At 36.8% G+C, this 12,473-nt stretch overlaps 1 protein-coding gene across 24 annotated transcripts in view; it reads left to right on the forward strand.

Moving 5' to 3' along the window:
• Nucleotides 1–12,473, forward strand: part of LOC127851686 (uncharacterized) — a 129,957-nt gene that overhangs the window by 41,544 nt on the left and 75,940 nt on the right. For 9 of the 24 annotated variants that reach the window (XM_052385509.1, XM_052385514.1, XM_052385508.1 and 6 more), the window contains 2 exons: nucleotides 139–207; nucleotides 1,292–1,993. The exons of 8 other annotated variants lie outside the window; for them this stretch is intronic. In XM_052385509.1, the coding sequence (XP_052241469.1) occupies nucleotides 139–207; nucleotides 1,292–1,993 (771 nt within the window). Of the gene's footprint in view, nucleotides 1–138; nucleotides 208–1,291; nucleotides 3,826–12,473 lie in introns of those variants that run through there. 7 more of the 24 variants (XR_008035886.1, XM_052385530.1, XM_052385528.1 and 4 more) reach the window with 5 other exon arrangements.

Here is a 12,473-nt window from a genome sequence, read left to right on the forward strand (position 1 = left end):
GACCATGTAATTAACTGGTGTGTTCTTTTATATAAATTGATATTAACTTGTAATTATATTTTCATCAAAATTTCGAATCGTATAAATAGAGTTTCTAGTATATAATCTTTGCTAATCATGGTACATGTTTTTTATTAGGAAAGCGATATTGGTGTCAGAAGAGCGTCGAACAAAAAGCATCATCAAAACCTTCAATCAATCATGCAGGTATATCATTAGCATTTGTTTGAAAATTAGTTGTTTGTATTGTAAGGTTATACTGAACATAAGGAATACAGAACACGTTCTCAGAGATACGGGCAAACTGACTGAGAGACACACAAATTGTTGACCACACAGAAATGTAAAAATAGACAGACAAAAAAGCCACATATATACATGAGGCGCGCTCTGTGAAAACGGGGCTTAAGGCATGTGCCTAAAATATCGTCCCACAATAGCCAGTCAGTACCGGCCTGTGTATTCCGCACATACCTGTGAAGTCCGCACAGGGTAATCAGGGACGACACTTTCCGCTTTTTAGTGTTCTTCTCTTTTAAAAGAATACTCTCAGAAAAAAATCCACTTTCGGCGGTAAGTGTCGTCCCTGATCAGCCTATGATGACTGCATAGGCTAATCTGAAGTTAAGAATACAGACAGGCATCGTTGAAGAAGTAAGTCAGTCTTTCTTTGGACAGGCAGAGCGGGCGAACAGACAGACAGACAAATATATAGATAGACAGCCTAGACACAAGGAGTGACTTATATACGTTCTGACTGGCTAACTGAAACAACGACTTGCAGGCGTGCAAACCGACGGGTCGGTCTCCAACTCACAATCAGGCAACCTGGACATCCACATTTACATAATGACACATGTTCGGTTTAAAAACATTCAAAACACATATATCCTTCATTTGGAAATACAAAAATGCATATTCTTTCATCAAACGGAGCAAATCACAATTTAAAACAAGACTTCAACTTATTGATTTTGAATCATATGTGATTTATATCTATCAGCGCGCGTATAAATTAATCAGTTCTCGTATACATGTTTGTCGATTTAATATACTTACATACTTAAACTTTTTTATATAAAGTACTATCAATACATTTGGTTTTGATATATTACATCTGCTGCATGTTTGATACAAACGATAAAATAAGATGTACTAGTAAAGAGTTATCAACAGAAACATGTAAGTAATTTATATAAAATTAAACAAATAATATACGCAAAACTATGCACAATATATATGTACAAATGATCAAAACTAATTGAAAGTAATATAATATATGCATATTTAGATTCCAGAGACTTTCACAGAATTGTCTATTCGGATGTTTGACGCACTTGACGACAGTGGAGCTGGGAAGGAAACTGTTTTGGAGCGGAGGAGAACTTACTTGCGGAGGGAGCTTATTGAGAAAATAGCACTTCAACTACGAGGAAAGAACAGTGAGTGTTTTCATTTCGGGAGCCAGTCGGAAGGGACCACAACTCCCGGTCTCCAGTCTAATATTGATTTTCTATTAAGTAATAACACAATCATGACCATCTGCGAAGACTGGAAGGCTGGGATGAATAACCTTCTGATGCTCCGTGACGACACCACTCCACCTCAACAGTACTTGCTACAAGTCATCAAACCCTACACACCGGAACCAGAGACCAGTCTGACCCATGACATGTTTGTAAGGAAAGATTCTGGGCAAATACTGTTAAGCGCTGAAAGATGGAAAAATCACATCGCGTATGAGGCTAGAGATCAAGGGGAGGTATTTAAAAATGGGCCTTCTGTGAGTTGGGTGCCTAACTGGGATATTGTAAATGCATGTCATGTACGCAAACCTCTTCCTGAAATACAGCACTGGATAGACAGATGTAGAGGTAAACACTGGCCACCTGTTCAGCTTCTCGAGGCTGCACGGATAGCTCCGTGTTTCCTGGTACCAGCAGGACATCCAGACAGTGATTACAAGCGAGAAGAATGGCGACTGTCCCCAAACCTGATAGAAAGAATGTTGATATTTAGCTTCAATATGACTCAAATAAAATGTTACATTGTTTTAAAACTTATCAAAAAATAATTATTTGCTAACATTGTGGGGGATGCTATTACAAGCTTTCATTGTAAAACTATAATGTTTTTCACCATAGAAAGAACACATCCTTCTCTGTGGTGCGAACACAACCTTATGTTTGTACTTTTGCTCTGTTTACACGTATTAAGGCGATGGCTGCGATTGGGAAGGCTACCACATTATATCATAGAAGGTGTGAACTTGTTCGATGGGAAACTCTCAAAGTTGCTGCAGAAACGCCTTTTAGTGTATATAGACTCGTTGATAAGGAATAACTTACAAGATGTTTTTTGTATTGGTATAGATAATATAAGTTGTCGGTTACAATCCTGTAGTATGCGGTCCATTGTACAGACTGGAGAACTAAGAGGTGTATGCTTAAGTAACAGCATTCGATTACTGCTGAAGTTTGAGTGCTTGGAAAGATTGATTTTTATAACTTTCTTAAAACATGAACAAAGCAGTTCTCATAACACCTTCGTGCAAAATTTAAAATATTTAATACGCACATTTTTTGAAAATTCAACAAATGGCATATCGAAAACTGCAGCTTTAGAATGTATAAAACACGTTTACACTTTACAAATATCAGTGCAAACATCTTACTATTTGCGACTGCGAAACGTTCTTGACGGGGAAAAAATAAGGCGTGCTCAATATTCCTTTAATTCTGATGTAGCTTCTAGTCGCTTAAAGTTTGCTTCAATGTTATACTGTAGTGGTCATCATCAAGCGGCAGTTCGAGTGCTGGAGGATGTAGAGAGGAGATATCACAGCAATGTCAAGGCTGTGTGTGCATTTAGAAGACTAGAGGGAGACAGGGATCTGAAGATGTTTGCTAATATGTTAGCAGGTAACAAACAAGAGGGAATTAGTGAACTGCCATTCGTATCCTGTGTCAGATTTGTAAGGCAAGAATCGTTTTGCACTCCTGCCATATTATTGTTTGAAATGAATCGCAATAACACCGAAGAGGAAGTGGCACAGAGAGATTACAATGAAAAAATATGGATGGACAGTGTTGAGGTGGATGCCCATCCATTCCTACACTATCTGCAATATCTCACGTATGGAGGACTTGGTGAAAGTGATAATCAGCTACAGGCATTAAGAACATTGGAGTCTTATATATATGATATAAGAAATTACATCAACCTGTATCATTACGAGACAGCACTTAACATGCTGGGACACTGCTATGAAATGGAAGGAGACTATGAAAGGGCGTTAAATATCTACGAGCTTTCGTTGCGTTGTCTCGGTACAAACAATGCTGCTAACTGGCACGTTCGGCGTGTTCTTAGCCTTATAAGTGGTTAATTATACACAGGTGAAACATATGTACAGTATTACAATAAGTGAACTATAAGCGAATTCTGAAATTCAAGTTTCATGTCTGTTACTTTATAAACTTTAAGGAAACGCAACCCATAAAGATAAACATATTGACATATGTATTATGTTCTTTATGAATTCTTCACATTTTCCCATAGAGCTAAATCAACGTTTTAGATTTGTTAGATACTCTTTGGAATACCTGTTAAATGTATATGCTTTTTAATTAGTGTTATCCATGTATATCTTGAACGTAATGCAGTGTTAATGCATCTCTTAAGTATCACATGTTACATGCAGCCACTACAGTAATTATTATAATTCTGACAGTTATATATAAGTTAATTCCACAGGACTGATACATATATATGATTTTTCCTTGAATTGTTAACACTTTTTATGAAATAACAAGAATTATTAAAGCTTGCTTTGGTCCGTTTGTAGCTCACATGAGCACGTAGTTTGAAGGTTAGTCACTTGCGTCTTAATCCACGTTCTCCATCATTAAAACTCTTAGAAAATCTGCCTAATCACTATATGCGCCGCATTTATGGTCAAAATGTTTATCTCGATAATGCCTTGAGCGAGTTTGAATGTGCGCCTCTAGCGTCTAAACCCAAAGTCACACATTCAACTCATGTAACTACTCTATTGCTTTATTTTGGACTGAATCTTAGTGAAACTTGGCCAGAATGTTGATAATATCAACGAAATCCCAAGCCGATTCCGAACCATTAAAATACATTCCTGAATGAGAACCTACAATTCGCAGCTGAAAGTTTAAATATTGTATTTATTTATTTTTATTTATTTACATTTTATTGTTTAGCTAATCTTGATTTTTCCCTGAGATTCAAAACAAAGCCCACTATTTGGTAATTCTTTGCTTAGCAATTAAATACTGAAAATCGATACTGGCTTCAAATTCGAGTGCGTCGCAGAGCGTTTAACAATCACTTCTAGGACGCCGTATCAAGTTTTAAACTCTGCTCTTTTGTCGCAAGGTTGTTTCTCTACCCGGGACTTTAACATTTTCTTGGATATAAGTATTCTCATAGCTTCCTATAAAAGAGGGCGTTAACAAATATTGTACCCTTAAGATAAACATTGTTATATAGTACATTACTGTCAAATGCCGAGGGATATTTACTACGTCAATGACATTTACTTTATCGCCTCCAATGACGCCGTGGAGACCACCTGGAGGGTTGGGAAATTTCAACATGACATGTTAATTATTTCACAATAACAAAATTTGAAAAAATAACGCACTCATCTCGAGAATGTCTCAAACCTTGGATACATTTTTCGAATATCAGATGAGGTGCACACAGTGCACGTCTAAAAGTCTGCACAAACCAATTAGGGAAGAAACTTTCCGCTTTTAAGGACTATCGTTTAAAGGAGGTATCTTCTATAAACAAATTCAGACTAAACATGATTTTCGCTAAGAATATACTTGCTTAAAACATAAAGAATACCTGATGAGCGGAATACGTCGGCCCTGATTAGACTGTTCGGACTGCACAACCTAATTTGGGACGGCCCTTTACAAACATGCATTAAGCCCGTTTTTCCCAGAACGCGACTCAATTATTGCTTCTACTCGGATACACATTCGGTGGTAGTATTAACAGGTAAAGAAAGGCAACGGATGTTTGCATTTTCCTACCAATATAGTGTTGTCAAGCGGTAAATAAACAACTTATGCGTTCTTATGCGTATGGTTTTAATAAACAATTGACTTTTTGTGAGTATAAATTAAACCATGGAGCTAGTCTGTGTTGTTTAATTACCACGATTGCCATCAAAATGATCGCTTAAATTATGATAATAATTAAAGTTCAACCCCGTGTGTTTTACAGCGTATATAATACCGATGCTTGCAGTAAAGTACAGTGTTGGGAAGGGCAACTTAATAACTTACAGAAAACAGGTTTTTATCAAATTATATTATATAAATATTGTTAACGTAGGTCTGTATGGTGTGTTGAGAAATGAAATCCGTATGTAACGTAAATTCTAAAGCGGTTATAGTAATAGTATGTACAATGTGTTTAGGTGATCTAACTATAATGAACGAGCACCGTGCCCCATACTGTTGAGCACTACTATTGATATTAGTGTACTACGCCCCCATAAAGGAGGTATACATCCGACCGTCTGTACGTTTGTCAGCCTGACTAGCATTATTGTGATCTTTAAGTCACAAGGCTTAATGAATGTGCGTAAAGTGACGTCCACAATTAGCCTGTGCAGTCCCCATAGGCTTATTGTCGACGACACTTTCTTCGTACACTGAATTATCGTTAAGAAGCGATTTGCTTTAAACGCACTTTAAACCGAAAGCTTTAAACCAGATTAGCCTGTGCGGACGGACAGGAAAATCTCGGAAGCGTATATTTACGCATATGCATAAACCATAAGTTCACAGAACGCGGCTTACATTGTCAAAGTGCGCCGATGATCCAGAAGGACACTACACTTGAACAGTAAGAAGACGACAACAACCGACTTTCAACATTGAACAATACAAACATATTTGTAGCGCTTACCCAAATATCAGTGTTTAATACCTAAACACGCTCGAGGTGGTGTTTTGATGTGGTGTCAATCTTACACTCGACCTGTTCCCGATTCGTTATCCACCGACAGGTCCCTGACTCGTTAACAACTCATTCCCATTCACTTGGAAGCCTTCTCAAGAGCTCCTCGAAAAAAAACAATCATAAGTTTTATACAGGGGGAAATGGACTCAGTAAGAGTGTCTCAATATGCCCTGGAACCAGGGAACTTTCGATAGAATATCGCTACAATAAATGAGCAGCGCTATAGGGAAAACGGGGCTTAATTCATGAAGTCCGCATTGGCCAATCAGGGTCACCACTAAACGCTTTTACGGTATTTTTCGTTAAAAGTAAGTTGATATTAGCGAACATCCGGTTAAGGCGTAAAGTGTCGTTCCTGATTAGCCAGTGTGCAATACCCAAGCTAATCTTGAAAGATACTTTACGCAAATGTAAGCATGGTCTTCAAAGTGCACAGCTCATTGTAGTTTAAACTTAACTTAGTAATGTCTTATGGTGTTGAACATCGAAATGCGGTTCTTAATGGTGGTGTCCGGTTACATCAGGCGCTGTATCAGAAACAGAAAAAATGTGTTGGTTTTGTTTCGGTATAATACATGTATAATATATATTGTTGAGATTGGTGCGGTACTTTGTATACGATCAAGTTGATACGATATTATATATTGGTATTAATGAGAATTTGCGGATGGCGAAATTTAAGGAAGATGTGCAGATTCGGCAATTTTCTTGTTCATTCTAAATATAGAAGCCTCATTCTGGAAAAAAACAACTTTGTTTAATGCATGTGCGTAAAGTGTCGTCACTGATTAGCCTATGCAATCTGCACTGCACATTCAGCATAAATCAGATTTTTCCTTTCAACCAAAATTCCATAAAAGCAGAGTTCATAGTCCCTGATAAGCCTGGCTAATGCATTAAACTAAGTTTTCCCAGATCGAGGCTCATCTGCTTAAAAATTTGTATTGATTTACATTATTCGTGTGATGTTCTATCATGCAACATATATTAACATTTATAACAATTATTATAATTATTTTATTTGCACACTGAGTGTCTGTAACTGCAGTTTCGCGTTAACGCCGTTAACGTTTCTAATTACGCAATAAATAGAACAACGATTTTTGAAGCCATCATAAAAAGCCATATATAATCAATAACATTTCAATATATTTGATTCTCGCTATTGGAAAAATAGGTTTTATTCAGGTGCATAACGTGTCATCACAGATTAGCCTGTGCATTCCGATTGTATTGTATTTTTATTGTAATCATATATTTAAACTATATATTTTAAAGGAAGCATCTTCTTAGCTAAACCGATTTTGCTGTCCCATATTAGCCTGTGCGGACTGCACAGGTTGATCTGTGACGCCACTCTTTACACATGTAGCCTGTGCGGACTGCCCAGGTTGATCTGTTACGCCATTCTTCACACATGAAGCCTGTGCAGACTGCACAAGTTGATATGTGATGCCTTCTTCGCACATGTAGCCTGTGCGGACTGCCCAGGTTAATCTGTGACGCCATTCTACGCACATGTAGACTGTGCGGACTGCCCAGGTAGATCTGTGACGTAACTCTTCGCACATGTAGCTTGTACGGACTGCCCAGGTTGATCTGTGACGTCACTATTCGCACATGTAGCCTGTACGGACTGCCCAGGTTGATCTGTGACGCCACTCTTCGCACATGTAGCCTGTACGGACTGCCCAGGTTGATCTGTGACGCCACTCTTCGCACATGTATTTAACCCCGTTATCCCAGAGGGAGGCTCAAATACAACACTGCGACATGCGTCGTGGAAACGACATACTCTCCATAGTTTATTCAAATACAACACTGCGACATGCGTCGTGGAAACGACATACTCTCCATAGTTTATTCAAATACAACACTGCGACATGCGTCGTGGAAACGACATACTCTCCATAGTTTATGCAAAATACCTTTATTAAATAAAAATGAGGAAACCACAACTTGCGATCTTCTTTTAACCATATCGGTGTAAGTCTATTCACATAGCATGTCCAGCATGTCTACCATCACAACAGACGTCGGATGGTTCGACAACCGCGGTTACGATGGCAACACGCCCCGGCATCACCCGCTACATGTTAAACTACAAAAAGACACAACTGCTCTGAAAACTATCGGGTTTTATATTTTATTTCAAAAATAAAAGGTAAAGGTGTCACTTATAGATCAAAAGTTAGATATGGCCATTATAAAGAATATCTGGTCTGTAATTAATTCAGAAAGTTGTAGTCATCTTGTCGCAAATACCATATACATAAATATGATGTGCTAATTTGCGTGCGTCATTTATATGCTAATAGCTAAACGTCACACACATCAAATATTTTTTTTTATCAAATATTGACATGATTTATAACACGAAGGTTTTTAAACGGGCTTGATAACTTTTCTGATCTAGTGGCATTTACGACCACTTGCTGAACGCGTTCTCAAAGGAATGCGTCATTCAACAGGGATACAATTGTTTTGTCAAATTTGTGTGAATGCATATATTTCAGTGGGCATCATTGAGAGCGGTTGAGATAATTCCAAGGTTGTTGTTTGCCCTGGGGATCTATGCAGCCTTCATGTTTGTTAAGGCTTACCCGTGTATGTATGTATATTGTACAGCTAGTACAGTTAGTAGCGGGCCACAGTGAGAGCAGTCTGGATTGTCGGGTGTAGCACAGGCTAATCAGGGACGACTATTCCACCTAAAAGGAATCTTTTTACGTTTTGGTAAATTGAAAAAATTGAAAAAAGTTGTTTCAGATTCGCAAATTTTCGTTTTAGTTTTAGTGATATTTGTGAGGAAATAGTAATACTGAACATTTACCATGGTCTAATATAGCAATTATATGCATCTTTTGAAGATTTAAAAACCTGAAAATTATAAAGCGTTGCAACGCGAAACGATTGAATAATTTGGAGAGTTCTGTTGTTGTCGTTTAATTGTGTGGAACTACGAAGATTGCTTATATAAAGTATAAAATACGTCTTTCATAAATACTTGGCAGGTGGCAGAGCGGGCTAATTAATTTTTACTCCAGGACTCCGGGGGTCACTGGGTCAAGCCTTGTGTGCGGTCTACTTTTTATTTCCTTTTTTAAATTTTATTATTGATGTTTTACTGGAGCTTTTCGGATCCAATGTTTACATTTATCCAAAATAAAGCATTTAACGACAACTTCAAAACATGCCAAAATCTGTGAAAAGGCCCCTTTAACTGCATTATCGCTAAGAAGAGATTTCCTTTGATCGAAAAATACTATAAGTAAAAGTGTCGTCCCTTATTAGTTTGTATGGACTGCACAGGCTCATCTGATACACAACTTTACGCACAGGTATTACGCCTCAAATATGAAGGGATAGTAGTTAAAAGGATCGGGGATTTCAACAATTGTGTAGAATGAATTGTTTGACAAAAATTTAATTTTGCATCGGGTACACTATCTTTAATTAAAGCGGGTATATACGATTTTTTATATGTGTTTAATTGTAATATATTGATAAAATTTGTTAAAATAACACAAAATAGGCAAGAAAAATTATACATTAAAGCCGAATTTTATAAAATGCATCAAAGGCAATTTAGCGCCCCGAGCCGGTAGTGATGTACATATTTTCCTACAATAACCGAAGCATTCGTCTTTGTATTATAATCCGTTAAACTACGAGGGGTATTCCAGAAGTTCGTGGATTTTCCCTATTACTTATTAGTTTGCTGGTAAAAGTCAATGAAATTTACATATTATACAAACCAATTATCACGGACTTTATATATAAGCTAAAAATGCATGAATTCCATAAAGCGCGTTTGAAACGCGTTACCATAGAGAAATCAGTAACGACATGCGGCGCACGCGTGTATTTTATTATAAGTATGAGCGTTACGCGAATTTAAATCTGGTTTAAATGTCGTTGATAAACTGAATTTACGGCAAATTTCACGTTACAGCGCCTAAGTCCTCCTTACAGCCGGGATTTGGCCCCTATGGACTTCCGCGTCTTCCCGGAAGTTAAATCACAGTTGCGCGGTATTCGCTTTGCAAGTAAACAGGAACTTACAGTTGCAGCAAAGCGAATCGTGTTGTCTTTTGACGCTGACTGGTATAGACACTTTTGACAAGTGGATTTCCCGACAAATAAAGTGCATTCTCGTTGGAGGTGATTTAGTCCAAATTTTTGACGCTCTTAAATATTAAGCTACTTTTTATATGGGTAATATTTGGAGCGTACAAAGGGTGAAAGACCAATTATGTGGTGGGAATTTTTTGTTCTTTGTCTATATTGTTGCGCAAGGATTTTGTGCGCAACATTCAAGCCCCGATATAAGACACTTAATAACAACGGATTGCAATAATATTTACATACCTGTGTAGATAATTCATTTCTCGATAATGTTCCGTAAAAATTATGTAATGACACTTTGAATTTGGCAGGCCTGAGCAATTTAAATCCAACCACTATTCAATTTTTCAATATCTCTCGATTCGCTCGCTGTGTAGATATAAATCGATAACACGACCTCGATGTAAAGCATCTGGTTTAAAGTGGAAGAATAAACAGCGTAAAATACAGTTTGCGTTCGTCTGTTGTGGTGCAGCGCGTTACATAGTAAACCGATGCTATACTTTTCTGGATTAATTTAGCATTGTTTTTTTTTCTAAATTGACAATTAAAAAGTTCTGAAATAAATTACATCTTTTATTTTCATACTGTTCATAAATAATATTGATACAGATCGTACAGTATACCGTCCTTTGTAACGTAGAATGTAAGTACATAAAACAACACAGACAGAGGTGCGAAAAAGACATGCATAAACACTTCCTGAAACTTAGAACAGTGAATAGAAACTGCACCATATCTGTTTTGAACATATGCTTATTAAATCGACAAAGTTTAGCATACTAGATCTAGTTACGTAAAAGTCAGTGTTAAAAGCTCATGTTAAATAAAATTACGCGTACACGTTACACCGTAATGCCTTCTTCTGATTGGTTCATATTTAAATCAGTTTCATGACATGGCTACAGGTCAGTGATTGTTTTGCGATTTAAGCAGAAGTTTAACTGAAGAATTTATGCCTTTCTAACTTCGAATCGACGATATTTGATGTAAACATGAACTTCTGAATTAAAACTGAATGAGTTGGTAATGTTAGTTTGCAATTTTACGCAAATTGATGAAAATTAAAACTTTCTGGTTTCCACCACAAAAAAGGTCCTTTAACGATGAGACGTTCCAAAGAATTTAGCCCATGTAAAAAGTATCTCTAAATTCTTTGCGCGTTTTATAAATGAGACTAGAGGTGATTATGTGGAAAAGATTTGACAGTTGTTAACTTCATAACGTCATTGACGTTGAACAGAAACATGTTAAAATCTCTGATATATATTTATTGTTTTATGTATTTCCATGATATTTGGAGAGTAGATTTGGAAAGGACGAAATATTTTTAACATGCTATTTGTTTGTCCATTTATATTACCAAATGAAAGTTATAGCGAAATTCCACGAACTTCTGGAACACCCCTCGTAAGTTTAGATGCACATCGTACATGTATGGTATACATGCTGGCGAATTCGGCTGTACAGCCGTTTTCAATTTCAGAATTAAATATCTGGCTTATTTCGCATTTTTCGACACATGTTCTTCTTAACTTTTATTTTAATTTATATTGAAATATAAATATATAATAAGTTTTTTACACAGTTTTTATAAATTCATAAATATTTGACAAAATCGTATATACCCGCTTTAACACGTTGAATATATTGTATACTCTTATATTCTCAAGCCGTGTTGTATTGCAAGTAATGCTCCATGAACAATGCTATCTTGTCATCGTGTATTTCCTCTAAAAACACCCGTTTATACAGTAATCTACCCAGGATGCCCAGGGTTTCTGTGCACCAACGAAAAATTCCTCCCGACGAAGCAGAGATGAGACGTCATAATTCAGTGCCAAGATGGGAGGACGAGATGGAATGTTTGACCGTTTTTATGCATTTTTAAACGGATCGGTTATAAAGTTGCAAAGTCCGCTCAGGCCATGCTTAAACAAATGTTGTGTATCACCGATACAATGTGCATATGGCCTGACAGATACAGTCCAGATATGACCATCCGATATATGTGAATTAATTAAACCACAGTACAAATACTGAATTGATCGAACAGTTTATACGTCTCCTGCGTTCACTTAATTCAAGATCATAATTGCTAGATAATGTATTCTCTTTTTAGCCAGAAAGTCATTAGATCATAAACAATTCATTAGAATGCTAAGAATCCACATTTATAAAATCAAGTTATAAATTGAAGATTCAGGATTTAATATCAGATTCAAAATATGTATACGTTCGATAAGTAAAACGCAAATAGGTTTGGAATTCATAGGTACTGGGAATCACCAAGGTTTCTTACTTTTGGATAAACAAGCGTCAACCTCAAAATT

This window comes from Dreissena polymorpha, chromosome 11 (assembly GCF_020536995.1).
Source record: "Dreissena polymorpha isolate Duluth1 chromosome 11, UMN_Dpol_1.0, whole genome shotgun sequence".
In the NCBI taxonomy this organism is placed as follows: Eukaryota; Metazoa; Mollusca; class Bivalvia; order Myida; family Dreissenidae; genus Dreissena; species Dreissena polymorpha.